The following is a 16832-nucleotide window of genomic DNA, read 5'->3' as shown; positions in this document are numbered from 1 at the left end:
CCAGAAATATTCACATTGAAGAAGCTGAAATCAGAGGATTTGGACTTTTGTCTTTAAAAACTGCTCAAACCAAATATTCCATTATCAAAATAGGTGACGATTAATTTAATAATCGATTATTGTTCAATGAATCGATTAATTGTTGCAGCTCTAATAACAATTACATTGATCAGTCAACATTTACCTACTTAGTAGGCCTATCACTAAAACTAGGTCACATTTTGTAGACACAGTCGCTGTTGTCCTTTCAAAGGCGATTACCTTTACTTTGAAAAATCCAACACCGGAAGTACTATTGTAAACAACCTGGCTAACTTGACACCGATCTGCTGGAGGAGCGGAGCGGCACAGTGGAAAGGGGCCCCGGTCGTTTTCCAATGCTGGGGAGCCGGGAAACGGGAACCGCGGGCTACGGGGAGGCGGTGGTCGGGCCGTCGGGGCCGCTGAGCCAGGAAGACCGCCGGATGGAGGCGCCTTCCGGCCGGGCAGGGTGTCGTCTTACCGGCCTGGTCAGCTGGAGGCAGAGACCTTGCAGGACTTCAGCCCTGTTTGCTGCAGCCAACACGGTGATCTGGTAGGCATCATGACGCAGGGATATCACAGCTCCTGCTCATTACAGGACAAATTATTATGACTTTGGATTGACCCCAAACCTCAGCAAAACCTCACAATAGTATTGATAAGGCTTAATTCGCTTTACAGATATTATATTGGTTTTGTTTCTTTAAACTATTTAGTATAAAGGCCCCTACAATATTTTGTAAGGGTAAATTACTTTTTGGGGAGGGGGTTACTTTTATAACATTTCACAAAATAAATTATATTCTTTACATCTTATTATAAGTCATATTCCAATGACATTGAAAAATCAGATGTTTGAAAAGAATGTACATTTTTTTCATTTTTATTTACTCTGCTGATGATTACATTCAGTTTTCTATACATATTATATCCCATACTGTGGGTAATAAAACAATGCAATTATGGGCAAGTACGAAATACTTTGACACTGCAATCAGGCCATAAAACATTTACATGTTTTAAATACAGTAGTATGTTAACACTTCCAAGTCTCTAGAAAATAGTATGTAAAATACCATATTTGTTTTATTTGGTGCGAATGCAGCAGCAAGCTTCATGTGAATCACTCAAAGCAACCACGCCCTTAATGAGGCATAACTTTGGGACTTGATATAAATTAAATGGGTGAGTTATATAAAAATTCACTCCTCAAAGTTGCCAGGAAGGGGCGCTACAGAGATCCAAACTGTTCTTTGCACTAGACTGTAAATGGGCATAAATTGGGCATTTTAACCCTCTGCAGTCACCAATCATGCCGACGTGGTCAAGTCATGACTTATACATGAAGTCACGGCATAAAAACTTCAACATTGTGTTTCCTGCCCTCAATTTCCCTCTAAAGTTCTGGCTTTAAGCTCAATGCCAGTTTTTGTTTGATGATTATATGCCAAGTAAAACCAGAGATAATCTAAATATAGAACTAGATGTACTCGTCATTTTACCTCTTATAGGTTATATTTGTAATCAACATTTAAAATTCTTTGTCACCTCTTTAGTAGTCAATAGTCATATAGCTCTTAATTAGATAAAGGCTCGCATGATCAGTAAACAAAGTCTGTTACTGCAGTTACAGTTACTGCAAAAAAACTTAAATACTGTAAACTACAAAAATGTTTGTTTATCCATAACTGTACATCGTCAACAACAACAACAACATTGAAAAAAAAACATTTAAAATTCTTCATTAACCATGATTGTGCTCTGAAAGTAAAAAAAACACAGTTTTCATATAGGTGAGGTTGTGCTGGAAAAAATGATACAAACATGGCATGGTAAACATTTTTAAGTGGTGTATACAGGCAGAATGAAAAGGAAATTGGCAAAATAGCCTAAAACTCCAAAAGGTTGAACATGAGGATTGACTCTTTTGGAGCCAGCCTCCAGTGGTCAATGGAGGATTTGTAGTTTTTGGGATTTCTGCCTTGGCTTTACTTTTCCGCACAAACTGAACATATAATTGTAATATACTGGTGTCTGATGTGAGTAAATCTTCTGTTTTGTCTCTTCAGGTTTGTGGCCTTCAGCTCTTTCCGGGCCTACAGCCTCCTGGCCGTCCTGCTGGCTCTGCTGGTCGTCATGGTAACCGCCAGAGACATCGCCTGGTCCAGATCCACAGGTAACTGTATTTTGTGTGTGCTGCCACTTGGCCAGGGCTCCCTTGAAAAAGAGGTTCTTAATCTCAATGGGATATTCCCTGGTTAAATAAAGATTAAATATATAAATAAATAACACCAAAATACCTTATATAAGAACATATATTCCCAGAATCTAGTAATGTTTTGCAAAAACATTATCTAAGGCAGTAGTTCTCAACCTTTTTGAATGGCGACCCCCAAACTAACATGCATGTTGTCTGCGACCCCCGCTCCCTGAACACAATCTCACACGCACAGTTCAGATCATACAAACTCAGTTGATATGACGAATTTTGGACAAATAATGAAGCAGACAACAAGTAAAACATCTCTCTGTCTGTGCATTTATATATGTTTTTTTTTGTTTTATTGTTACTTTTAATCTAAGTCCTTTGCTATAAGTTCAAAGGTCCATTCTGACCTCCTGAGTGTGTAACAGTCAGCCTCAAGCCATAGACTCCTTGGAAAGTAAAAACTTGATACTTTGGGATTTGTCAGAAAAGACACAAAATTACCCAAAAAAGAATCAAATTGACCACAAAATGATCAAAAAAAGACACAAAATGACCCAAAAATTACATAAAATTAAGCAAAAAAGGACTTAAATTGACCACAAAATGACAAAAAATGACCACAGAAAGACACAAATTGACCAAAAAGGACACAAAATGACAAAAAAAAAGACACAAAATGACCCAAAAAATTACATAAAATTAAGCAAAAAAGGGCTTAAATTGACCACAAAATGACAAAAAATGACCACAGAAAGACACAAATTGACCAAAAAGGACACAAAATGACAAAAAAGGACACAAAATTACCAAAAAAGGAAACAAAATGACAAAAAAAGACACAAAATGATCAAAAAAGACACAAAATGACAACAAAAACACACAAAATTACCAAAAAAAAGACATTAAATGACCAAAAAGACTAAAACACATTAACACATGAACACTTTAACACAGTGGAGACTGAGCTGACTTCCAAAATGATTTGAAGACCCTCAGAAATCATCTCGCGACCCCAATTGGGGTCGGGACCCCAAGGTTGAGAATAGCTAATCTAAGGAACAGACGGGGAATGATTTGGCCAGATACTGAATTGTTTAGATGCTGTGTGGAAGATGTGTATGAAGCATCCAAGTTTTTAGAATTTGAAGCTTCTTTGAAGCAACATCAAAATTGGTAGCATCGTCATGGTTTCATATAATTCTGCACAGAGGCGGATGTAAACTACAACTTGTGTAGTTGGTTAAGGCATACAACCACAGGATGATATTTCTCGTTCTTTCTGTGGACTGCCACGTCCAGTTTTTCAAACAGTAAAAATCTAAATTCAATAACTGGGCTTATGTCTGTGACCTCAAACATTAACAGTAAATGTTTACGTTTCTGTCAATACCAGAACAATACTTTTGAGGCCTGATTCCACTGATATATAACCATGATGTGGGACAAAATGATTATCTGTGTGAAGCACAGAGAGTTACGTTTACACTCACAGCAGATCAGATCACGTTGCAGCCACAGTTTGCATCTAGCTGCAATCTGCAGCATCTCTGTGATTCTTTGTGGAAAATCTCAATTTCATAGATCTAGTGAAAAAAATCATATGAGCGTTAGTCGACTAAGAACCCTCTGTAGAATGTTTTAATGGTTTTGGCCTTTTAGTTCTCTAAATATTAATGCTACAGGCATACAGTGTGCTTCCAGTAGTTAATGCCACCGTATTTATAAGCACTGCATAAACATGAAGGTATAACATCATTGTTAAGCCGCTGTAAAGCCATTTAAAGCAGTTTTTGTCAACAATTATTACAGGTCTTTTTCAATATTGTCATTCATTATCTGTTTATACATCAGTTGTATTTTTATTAGCCATATCACTCTCATTATTATGCCTTTTCCAGTGACGTGACCTCCTCAGTGATGCTGAATAATAGATTTCTTCTCTCCCATAGGAGCTCACTTATGGCGCAGCATGACAGCAAGGTAGGACACAGAAGTGCATCTGAACAGGATGTTTGTTGTGTGTGTGTGTTGGTGCGTGTTGCTGTTTGGTTGCAGGTCGACTTTTCTCTGTTTACTTTTGAAAATGAGTATTGTATCCGGATACAACGTTTTAGTATCGATACTTTTTTGAGTATCGATACTTTTGACAACCCTACTCATGACCATAGGTGAGGGTTGGAACGTAGATCCATCTCACGCTCCGTTCTACCCTCACTGCTGAACAAGACCTCGAGATACTTGAACTCCTTCGCTTGAGACAGTACCTCTCTCCACCCAGGGGGGGGGCAGTCCACCGTTTCCCTCGGCATCTTGGATTATGGTTTATCAGTAGCTGACATCATGCTATGTCATCGTTCCTCTAAATGACCAGCTGACGCCTCAAGGTACCTTTTAGTCCAACTGAACAGTGAAGATCCTGAAAGTCAGGCTTGTTTTATATCTTCTAGTTCAGTTGCTCCCAACCTTTTTCTTGAGGGACCCACATTTTTACCAAAATGAACTTTGGTGAGCCCCCCATTGTCCATTGCTTCTATGAAGCCAAACTCAATGTGACTTTCATGGTATTCAGCATGTTCGTCTCCCTGACGCTTTTTTTCAATTAGCTCTGTGTTTCTGTTGTTAGGTGAGGTTACCGCTAGGTGAGGTTACCACTAGGTGAGGTTACCTGTGTATACTGCAGGAGGGATGTTACACATGTCCTTATTCTCGCGATATAGCCTTTATTTTTAAACTTTTCTATCGTGATTTTTCTATTTAAATAAATGAATGAACGTTTAATGTAGCCCTTATTTAGTTGTTTTTGTCCCACTAATTAATTAAATGCTGACTCATCTATATCTAACACATTAGATTTATTACTGTGGCGTGGTTTGAGCCACCGTGAGTTTCCCCTCAGCAGGTATGACACGGAGTACAATAACAGTTCAGATTACTTTTATTAAATACAGACTACAACAATAGTACAGAGCCGTTCACAGGCTTATTGCTGCCGTGCTCTGTCAGCTTGACACCGCTCTGGAGTGTGTGTGCTCCAGTCATCTCCTTCCCAGGTCCAGCACGCTACTGTGTTTTAAAAGGGAGAGAGTGATTAGCTAATGCCATGCAGTTGTGTCAATCACTCTCACCTGGCGCTGCTCTCCTGAGCCCTCTCTACACCTCTCTCCTGCAGCTGATGCACCACGCCCCCTCCACAATTACATCCCTTAAAATCAAGAGGACTTCACGACCCCCCGTGGATCTTTGGCGCCCCCCTTGTTGGTAATCACTGTAGGGCTCACAGCTACTCCAGAAGATTCATTTGGATTAAAGACTGAATGCAGTGATTATTATTGTCAACAAATTCTCTCCATGCTTCAAGATGGAGGTCGTTCTTTGTCCCCCTCCAAACAAAGACAAACGACCCCACCCCCACAGGTATCTGGAGATACCTAAAGGCGTCTCATTGGCTGATACCAACAGGAAATACAACTTCCAGGTTGAGACACAAAAGTGTCCTGCAGCCACCCCTTCTCTCTCTCTTCTCTTCTCAACTCCCTGAGGAACAGCATGTCTGCTGTCCTGGTCTGATCTTCCAGGAGGAAGATCAGACATCTTCCCTCTGTCTCCAGCTCTAAGGGAAGGCCGGTGAAAACCCAAACCAAGTGGGCCCACCACCACGCTTCTAAGTTTCCTGCCTGTGATCTATACTGGACATAATCACAGAGACCCTCACCAAGCTTCTGGAGCCAACAGCAACCAGCGCTACAACCACCAAAACCCAACCAGGAACCAGATTCTTCTCCAAAAGGATTTCTGCTTTCCCTTTCAACTCTGGACTCTGTGGTACAGTACTGGGCAGTTAGTAAGCAAGAACAAGTTTGTTAAGCTTTAATCAATGGTGTTGATCCGTTGTGTGTTTAAGTATATTTGTTGGGATATTTTGTGTAGCTAGATCACTTGAAGTTGTATGATTAATGTTGCTCTACATATCTCAAGTTGTACATGTAAACTAACTATAACTCATTTGATTTGCTCACACACTAATCCACATGAAATATACTTTTAATCTGGCTTCCAACAACACATAGACCTTCAAGACCGCATGGTCTATTGTTCTTCAAGAACAAAAGGGCTTCCGCCATTTTGATTTATTTAAATGACCGCCTTTCGGTAGCCATTTTGTTACACATTTTTTCCTCACTCACATTTCCACTGTAAATAGTCTTTTAGATTAGTTATTGTGTGTTCTGTTTGCTTTGTTTTATTTAGAATAAATATGTTTTTGGATTAATATGCTTCTCCCTTTAATGTTGCACATGAATGAATGATTTGCTAAACCTCTGCTATGAGAAGAACTCAAAATTCCTTCAACCGTTACTAAATATTAATAAGGTAATTCGATTATAATTATATTCATAATTAATAATCAATGTTCCAAATTGATAATTTGTTAACTTTATGAGACTGATTAACTATGATTTGCTATCTTTTCCTATTCCTAAGTGAATAGGTGGTGCCCCATCGAGTAACTTTAATTCATTTAAAGTATTAAATATTAATTTAGTCAATTTCCGATAGCAAAATTGACCTAAATTAGCTTTTACCTCTAAATATTTAGGTACCCCTGCTGGAGGCAATGTGTATCTGAAGCAGATACCCCTACATTATAATAATGTAGGGGTAACTGGTTCAGATACACATTGCCTCCATTAGGGGTACCAAAATATTTAGAGGTAACATCACTACATCACTACAGGCTACATCACTGTTCTAGTTTATAGCTACGGCTAGAGGGGTAAGTTGAAGTCAGTACAGGGCTGGGCGATTCATGGAATGTAGTTTCCATTTACAATTTTGTTCTTCAACGATTATGAAAAGAACATAATCGATCAGTTTTCGTTGCATTACTGAAAGGAATATGTTGAATATTGTTGACCAAAATGTTGAGTATATGTTTAGTTTTTAAGCTGGTTGTGGCAGTGCATTATCACACATTTGATCAATAGTTTTATCTTAATATAATGTTATTATGTATTTATTTTTATTTGAAATGTATTTTTTTTTTTTTTTTTTAGCATTTTTAAGTTGGCTATGGAACCTCACTTGATGTTATTTATTTATTTCATTATTTATTATTATATTATTTTTTATATTATTTATTGAAATATATCTTTATTTATCCCCTTCCTCCTTAAAATTTGTAATTGTTTTTTAATTTGAATTATATTTAAATTTAAAGAAATCCATTCTTAAGTGTTTTTTTTATCTTAATAATGACCAAAACATTTGCAATTTGGAATTTTGCTATAATCAAGCAGCCCTAACTCAAACTCGCTAATCAGTTCATTTAACTTAATAAGTCATGTTTCATCAGTGTGAAGCATGTAGAAACATCTATTTATTTGAGAAAAAAATCAAAGTTTGTGTACATTAAAATAGAACAATATTAGTCCATTACATATTTCCTCAAGGAACATTTGATTACATAGCTTTAAAGTTAAACGTGGCACTAACAGTGAGCTGAAAGATTACACTCCTGAGAGATTCTGGGTCAATGTGGGATAAGTTCAGCTGCTCTGATGCAGCGTTGTTCCTTATTTCAACAAGAAGCTTTCTGAATTTGCTGCAGCTCTACATGACTCTTCTACACCAAGTCTTCTGGATATTGTACTTTTTTACGGACACAAGTCTAAGTCTTTGAAACAAAGCAGATGCAAATTTACAGTGAAGAATAAACTTCTGTCCTCATTGTTTCTTGCTCTCTAGAATTTGAATGCTGAATTTTCCTAACTACATCAGAGATACATGTCCTGAATGCACAGATGTGTTGAACATGACATCCTTTTCTGAGAGTACACTCATCCCAAATGTGCACCAGACTGCAGACAAGCTGCAGCCCTGCACAGCTGATTGGTCACACATGACTGTCTAATCTAATCCTCTCCGAGGCCGAACCATGTGACGGCTCAGTTTCACAGTCACAAATCACATACTGTGCTCACCTTGTGATAGCTGTGATGGAGTATTAGTTACACCACAGTGAAAAATGTGAGATCTTTAAGAATAAAATTGTAATATTTTGTTACTCTGTCGTACTACATAGCCGTGTTCGACTAGGGGGGGAAAGTGGCCACCGGGAAAGTCTCAGGCCACACCCTCTCAAAAGTCCTCTCACTCTCTGTGTTTCAACTACAAGTTAGCCCCCAGAGGGATTTAGAGACTCTGGAGGTGATGGAGGGTTTTTGTTTCCAGGTGCTTTCTTGAAAAATAGTCTAGGGGGTTGGGAACATTGTTTTGCCGGCTTTTACGAATGGCGTGTGTTGTTGTCGTGTAGAGTACTACGTCACATCCTGCTTAGCGATCTATCCAATCAGTAACCAGGCTGTTTTCAGGGGAGAAAAAAGACCCTGCTCTTCTACAGGGCCTAAAAAAGTCCCGACAAAAGCCGGTTCCGGACTGCTCCTATTCAAATTAGGGGCGTTTCGGCGAGTGAGACCCGCCTCATTCCGGGTATTTTCCAGTTATTTCCCGATAGTGGAAACAGCCCTAATAGGTGAGAGCAGTCGGTCAGTGCCAGATGAGTGATAAGGCTGACCTGAAGTTTTGGGTTTTAGCAGTGAGCAAATAGTGCAGACATGGCATTGGAAAGTGATTAAAGCCTGGAGACTTAATGACTCTCTGAAAATGAGATGAAAGGCAATCAAATGTTAACTCTTCCCCCTCCTCCTCCTCACGCACAGACACGTCCCGAAGCTTCCCAGTAGTATGCATCCTGGAGAAACAAACAAACAGACAGAGCTTGTCATTCTTTGACATTTGAACTGTTACCACTTGGTGGAGCCGGAGCACATTCAGTCTGTTCAGGGGAAAGAGTTTACAAATCCCCCCACATAAAATTAAACAGCAGGGTGAGCAGGGGCTTTAGAATAACAACCAGGCGGCAATCTCCATGCATGAGCATGGAGGCCAACCAGGAAGTTCATTGAGCCTGCAATTCACCAAAAATTCCAGTAGGGGGTGCTAAGTTTGGCTGCAAAAAGAATCTGCCCATTCATTTCAGTGCAAAATTTGAAAACTTCTCACTTGATTTATTACCTCAGAAATTTTTTTCAGGACAACATTATGGTCTCAATCGCTAGTAAAACATCATCTTCAAGACAATTTGATGTCAATAGTTCTAATAATGGCCCCATTTAGAAGAAAATAGAAGATATAGAATCGTATGATTTGGGGAGCGGCTACAGGTCACTGACAAGGCGAGCCTTCACCAGGAGAGAAGCAGAGCAATGCGTATCCACGGCAACATGTCAATAAAGTTATATATAACGTTATATGGATAGAAAAGGGGATGTTTACCGATTTGGTCTCATAACTTTGACCCTTTCACACTGTATTTTCACTTAATGACAGTTTATTTGAACGTTTTGTTCAGTAGCAATGTCTTGTTCAGTGTTTGGTTGGACTAACAGACACTCCAAGGAGTCGCTGCTCAGTTTTCTGAGATAAGAAAGATACATTTTGTTTTGGGTTTTTTTGATAGCCAAAACTAACATCCCAGTTAATGCCCCAGTCGGGTTGCCAGTGTAGAGAGGCGTGTAGTCAGTGTCGTCAGATCCCTCGCGCTCCGCCACAGTCCAAATATGGTCTGCTCCGCGTATCGGAAACAAGATGGCGACGCAAGATGGCGACGAGTATAACGCTTAACTCGAGGCTTCCAACGGGCAGTCCACAAACCAATGGGTGACGTCACGGTGACTACGTCCATTATTTATATACAGTCTATGATAACAACACAGGATCAAAATGCCAAGTCAGTTATTTTGGGAAAGGTCATGGTTAATAATATGCAGTTAAATATAAATAAATATAATATTGGTTCATTGCCTTTAAAAGAAACCTTCATTTGAGCATGAAAGTTAATTCTTGAACTTGGAAATATCACTTTGACCAAACAAATCTTTACAGCTTTTGGTCATATCTCAAGATTTTGAAGACCATAACAAAGACCATGACAGCTTTTAAAATAATGATATTTCAATCCAAATAATTTTATTCTACATGTGTCATTTAAAACTTCTTAAAAAAAGGGTTTGCACAAACCAGATCCTGTTAAAAATATTAAATTTTGCTGTTTAGTGACATTAGCCAGTTTCCATTAAAATCAAATACATTTTTAAGCAAAAAATGTAAATGTTCCTTTGAAGAAAAAGAGAATTAGTGAGTGTCCATCAGCTGGTTCAGAGCAAATAAAGAAAGCTGCAGTATCGTACTTTGGTCAGCAGATGGCAGTGTAATGTATTGCTGTAGGCTAATCCATCAGTCAACTGAAGAAGAAGAGATTGAGCAAGAGAGAAAATACAATAACAAAAGGTGTTGCTAATCGGACAACTTTGGCCAACCATGAGAGAAATATGTCTTCAAGAATTAGATTCAACTGGGAAACTTATAACTGTTCTTTTTTCTCAGAGAAAACAGCTGATCATTCATGTGAGTTAAATGTTGGCTACATCAGAACATATTCATAAAAAGCGTTTCAATCTCCTGTTTAGTGCATTAACTATTTTTAGAAAAAGAAAAAAACACCTCAAGCGAGCGTAAAACCTTTTATGTACATTTTTTGTTTTATCGACTTTTAGTGTTACCATCAAGCTTTTCTCAAGAACCCTGTTGATGGAAACATGACTAGTGTGAAGCCATGATTGATTCTGCAGGGACGAACGGTCATGTGACAAATATCCAATGAAAATCTGTTTACACAGAGCAGAGAGGAGAGGGCAGGAGAGATAATATCTCATTTTATATTAATATAAAAACAGGCAAACAAAAACTCAAGTCTCAATTTGAAGCACTGTAGTGCACCAGTGTACTGTATGTTACTATTATACTTTGTAATCCAGCAATCCATGTAGCTCATTTCTGACCCAATTGGCCTTACTTAGTCCTGTTTCTGATTAGGAGGTCAAGGAGAAGGTGGGGCAAACCTGGTTTACACTCCTACCCTCATTCTCAGAGTGTTTGTGTTTGTTTGTGTGTGTGTGTGTGTGTGTGTGTGTGTGTGTGTGTATGTGTGTGTGTGTGTGTGTGTTTGTGTGTGTGTGAGGTTGCCTGTTACTCGACGCCAACCCTGAAGGCTCATAGGATTTAGTGGAGGTGAGAGGGATTTGTGGGCGCCAGGCTGGATGCAACACATCTGAGTTATATAACTGAGAGGCGGTTGAGTGCGGGTCAGGGGCGACAGCATGATAAAGACTGGAGCGAGCTGCTTCCATCTCACAATAAAACCAATGACCAGGGTCAGAAAAAATGAATGCAATGTGGAGAACTGAGCTACACTGTAAGAAATGTCTGTAGATAACCATGACCGTAAAATGAGAAATGGGTTAATTCAGTTTCAGTAACAATGAAACACTGTAAATGTATATATCAGCCAAAACAGTATTTTTTACAGTTTTGTTTTTAGATAAAATACATTACTCCATTGTAAAATACACTGTAATATGTATTTAATGTAATATATATAAACAAGCCACCACTGTCATTTTTGCATTTATCTTTAAAAAAAAAAACTTTTCTCACTGTTAAATGTACTAAACACCATATCTCTAACAAAAATATACAGTAATATTTAATGGTAAAATCTTAAAAGTATTTTCTTGTCAATTATATGGCAGAACAACGTTTCTTTTGATGGGAAAACTTCTTATTTCTACAATAAAAAATTTAATAAAATGGCAATCTTAAACGTGAAATCAACAGTGCCAATATGTTTTTACCATAATATTAAAAAAAGTTCTAGTGTATTTATTAAGGTAAAGTTCTGGCAACCACAGCTGCTGTTTTTTTTTACCGCTAAAACAAAATTATTTTTACAGTGTACTGCCTGTCGCCAGTATTAAGGAAGCCTGCATGGAGGAAGAGGTTTAGTTATTGTAAAAATATATTAACAGAGAAACTGAGGCATATTTACAGTCTTTTCATCAGTAATTTGAATTTGTTCAGTTGTCACGAGAGAGAGACTGACTAAAGTTGTTTATTCATTGAATAGACACTTGATTTTCTACTGGTTTCACATTGTTATTAACCTTGACAGAGTGAATATGCTTTTTTTGAAGGACTGTGAGTTGATATTGAGTTATTTCAGGGTAAAGTTTATGTATGTAACTTGCCAAAATGAAATGAAAACACACTGAAAGGAAGATTTTTTGATATTAAACCAAACTCCTAGGACAGGACTGGTATATCGAATTTTACTACTAGGTGTCACACTTGACTCAGCAGCCAAAATCAGTGGAACATAATGAGAGAAACTGTGAGATAGAGTTGAGCCTTGTTCAGACTGCCAGCCAAAATCAGATTTTTAGCCCATCCAGATTGGAACTGGATGGCTCTTTTGACGTCCGAACAGTCACAAATCACATGAAATCCGATTTTTGCAGACCGGATCAAAACCACCTTCGGGAGGTAGTTTCAAATCGCATTTGGACAGATGCGTCTCACTCTGAACCACTCCAAACACTCAGATCGGTTTTGACTGTCCGTGACGACTCTATGCGGCACGAGGTGCATCTGATGTTCTTGTCGCTGTCGCAATTGTATGACGTCAGACGCTCTGACACCGTTACTACAGCAACCTGTCAGATCAGTCAATAATGTGGCCCAGTCTGAACAGAGCCATATCCGATTTGGACTAAAAACAGTGTGGACAGTCAGCCGGATTTGAGTAGGAATCTGATTTGAATCAGATTCTCCTTAGGGGCGGGAATGTACCACTAAGCTGGTTTGCAAACTGCCAATTAACAGAAGAAGAGCAAGAAGAGTGCCTTTTTCATCCAAAAATGTTTCCATATTGGTGCAGTTTTAGTTTTCCTTGAGACTAATTTTGCCGTGTCACATCAACAAATGCATGAACTTTATAGTAAAACAAGAATGCTTACATGCACTTGCTGGGTTGCCATAGTGCACTATGTCTGCATCTTTGAACAAAAAACAAAGAATGTCTCTCTCTCTCTCTCTCTCTCTCTCTCTCTCTCTCTCTCTCTCTCTCTCTCTCTCTCTCTCTCTCTCTCTCTCTCTCTCTCTCTCTCTCTCTCTCTCTCTCTCTCTCTCTCTCTCTCTCTCTCTCTCTCTGTCTGTCTGTCTGTCTGTCTGTCTGTCTGTCTGTCTGTCTGTCTGTCTGTCTGTCTGTCTGTCTGTCTGTCTGTCTGTCTGTCTGTCTGGGATTGAACCACATCAAAAGCAGATTGCAGGTATTGAAGGGTCTGAACGAGGGAAGGGGATGAACAATAAATGACTGTAAATAACTCAACAGAAGCATATTTAGCACTAAAAATCTCTCTTTACCCTCTGCCTCCTTCTCTTTCTCTTTCTGCCTCTGTTTCTGTGACATTTTGGCCAGCAGGGTGTTTTGGATTGTGTTGTTGTCACCTGCTGTTGTCTGTCAGAGGCTTCTTGTGGGTAGTTGTACAACAGGCTCAGAGAAAGTCTCGGGGCAAAGGCTTGTGGGAGATTAGCTGCTGACCCAAAATGCGAGCTGACAGCTGGGCTGTGTGAGCCAACTCTGTGTGTGTATGTGTGTGTGTGTGTGTGTGTGGTGGATGTAGTCTAAAGCATAGCATAAAATAAAAGAGTTTTCTGTTTTTGATCAGATAATGTATCTGTTTTTATTCACATCCTGTGTTTTCAGCAGTCACAGACATTCTTTTCTTTTAGTCGTGACCAATAACTTTGACCCAGCAGCTTTTGTTTGCAACTACATTTTAACCATAAACGTATTATTTTAATGACTTTATAATCTTATAGTTTTGATTGTTTTAGGACAGCAGGTGATCAGATAAGAAGATGCTCGTATTGTTTTCTGTTTTCTGGGAATGATAAAAATGTTGTTTTGTTTTGACTTCTTGAGATTGTGATTGTTTTCATTTGTTCTCGAATGTGTGTGAATATGAAAAGACGTTCGTCACATGACTTTAAATGGATTTTGTTTTTCTGGCTTTGCTGCTGTTTATTCCCACAACAAACACAAAGTGTCTTAAGAGTTGTGAAACCTGAGGGCAGTGTGTGTACGTGTGTGACTCAGCTGTTTCCCCTCTGATTCAGAGCTGTGACATGAAGCGGCCAAGCCAATCACATCAGTTGACACAGAGGGGTGTGTGCTTGAGAGCGAAGCCTCTGATTGGACAGAGCTGACTGGTAGAAAACAAAACAACAAACCGGCAACGAGTGTTTCATCACAGTTAAATGCAAGTCATGTATAAAAAAAAGTAATCAAAAAGTGTTTATTATTTTAGTAGATTTTAGTAGTCACTGTTATTATGAAAGGTATTTATGGAACAAAATATTAGTCTAACAAAGATAGTTGTCATGACAGGTCTGCAAGAAATCACATCCCTGTGAGCTGTTTTATGTGGCATGGAGCCTTTACCTCTAAAGTTCTGGCTTGAAACTCCTTTATGAGCATGATAGTGTTTTGAAAGGTAAAAAAAAGATTAAAAATCACATTTTATGTTGGACTAAAGGACTAAAAAAGACACAAAATGACCAAAAAAGACACAAAATGACTAAAAGAAGACACAAAATGACATAAAAGGCACAAAAAAGACACAAAATGACAAAAAGACACAAAATGACAAAAAAAACCCACAAAACAATCGAAAAAGAAAAAAATCAGGACACAAAATGACCAAAAATAACACAGAAGACACAAAATGACCACAAAGACACAAAATGACTGCAATAAAAACCAGTTGTTTTTGAGTTTTTTGAGTTGGATGACAGGATCACACACAATCACAATTGTAACCACAGATGTAACCCTCTTATATGTTGTATTTGCAACCTTTGTTCACATTTGCAACATTTAAAATTCTTTATTGAGCATGATAGTGTTTTGAAATTAAAAAAAGATTCACAATCACATTTTGTGTTGGACGAAAGGACTAAAAAAAGACACAAAATGACCAAAAAGAGAGACAAAATGACTATAAAAAGACACAAAATGACCAACAAAAGACACGAAATTACCAAAAAGTGAATGACAGGATCACACACAATCACAAGATCACATTTATGTTGGTTTTTCTTTGTTTCTTTTTGGTTCAAAATGTTGATCCAGTAAGTCGGAATAAAAAATCTATTATTATTAGGTTATATAGGTGAGGTTGTGCTGAAAAAGCAATATGCCAACATGGCATTTAAACAGTTTTAAGTGGTGTATACTGATTTTTCTACTTTTTAAGTAGTAGTAAAGTTTAGGACAGATATTCGTATATTTAGACAGAAGTGACCTGATAAATTTGAGATTTTTTAAGGAAAATAAGCAGCCATAGTACTAAATTATATAGAACTCAATTGAATAATTGGGCTGTGATAATTTATGTAAATTTAAGTATTTAATGTCTTTGAAAATTATGCATATAATGGTGTTTTTTATACCTACTACATAATATGACCTTTCTTTGGCTTTCTTTCTCGTTGGCTTATTTATTATCTATTAATTCAGGAAAAATGCTTATTTGTTTTCTTGCTGAGAATATGTTGAGAAGATTGATAAAATAGCTAAGAATGGAAGTACCAAGAAATAGTTGTATAGTCAGGTTGGCGTCACTGCAAAAACTGAAATCTAAGTAAGATTAAATATCTTGGATTAAGGGGATATATGCTTATTTTTTGTCTGATAAAATAGTTCTTCTTAGTAAGCAGTTTTTATTTTAGACTGTTTCACTTGTTTGATATAAAGATTCCACGGCTTTTGCCTTATTTTAAGAATTTTTTGAAAAATATTCTACATACAGATAAAGATCTTTGTAACTATATCAAGAAAAGTTCACTAGTTATTAGTCTGACTTTGCTGGTTTCAAGAAATGTAATGCCTATGCATATCATTATGTCAAGATGATGGCTCTAGCATTTACTTATTATTAATTCAAGAATATTTTTCGACATATTGAGAAAATTGGTCACATGTATTTCATTAGAATCAAGAAAAAAGCACGTGTTATTAGTAAGAATACACTAATTCTAAGGTATTTTTGGGTTCATTGAGATTAGATATTTTTACTTGTTTTAGAAAGTCTTGACAAGCCAAATGTTCTTGTTCCATTGGCAGACAATTTTGCTATTTTTAAGCAAATTACTTTTTGCTTATTTTTTATGTACTTTTTTGTACTTTTTTCCCTTTTTTTTAAGAGCTGACTTTTTGCAATGTGTTCCAGTCTAAGTTAGGCAGCTGCCGGCAGTAGGTTGATATTTGTCAGACTAATATTAGAGTAATATCAATCTTGTGATCTATGTCTGATCAAAAAAGTCAAAAATGTTGAGTGTTAAAGAAACACTGTCCTCATCAGTCACATGTCCTCTGTCATCCTGCTGTCCACGCCATGTCACCGACACAAGAGGAGGCGCGATGGCTTGGTGGTGGTGGAGGGTGTTGCTGTTTCTACACCCCCCAAACCCCGTCCCTCTGTCCTCCTGATGGCTGCCAGTAGGAATGTAGTGTGACCAGGTTATTTTTAGACCGGACCACTTGAAATACTCCAACCGGGGCTTCATTGAGGATAAACACAAGCTGCTCTCACGCCGTTTGTCACGTAAAACCTGAGTTTGCCTCAAACTTGAGTTTGTACTG

General features: G+C 37.9%; 1 protein-coding gene across 1 annotated transcript in view; it reads left to right on the top strand.

Moving 5' to 3' along the window:
• Window positions 1-367: 367 nt before the first annotated feature.
• The window catches only part of retreg1 (reticulophagy regulator 1), a 34391-nt gene continuing 17926 nt past the window's right edge, over window positions 368-16832 (top strand). The window contains exons 1-3 of the mRNA XM_059343916.1: window positions 368-574; window positions 2091-2197; window positions 4180-4210. Coding sequence (XP_059199899.1) covers window positions 378-574; window positions 2091-2197; window positions 4180-4210 — 335 coding nt within the window. The 5' untranslated portion in view covers window positions 368-377. The remainder of the gene's footprint in view (window positions 575-2090; window positions 2198-4179; window positions 4211-16832) is intronic.

Source organism: Centropristis striata, chromosome 11 (genome assembly GCF_030273125.1).
Source record: "Centropristis striata isolate RG_2023a ecotype Rhode Island chromosome 11, C.striata_1.0, whole genome shotgun sequence".
NCBI classification, from domain to species: Eukaryota; Metazoa; Chordata; class Actinopteri; order Perciformes; family Serranidae; genus Centropristis; species Centropristis striata.
This window is presented reverse-complemented; position numbering and strand designations above follow the sequence as displayed.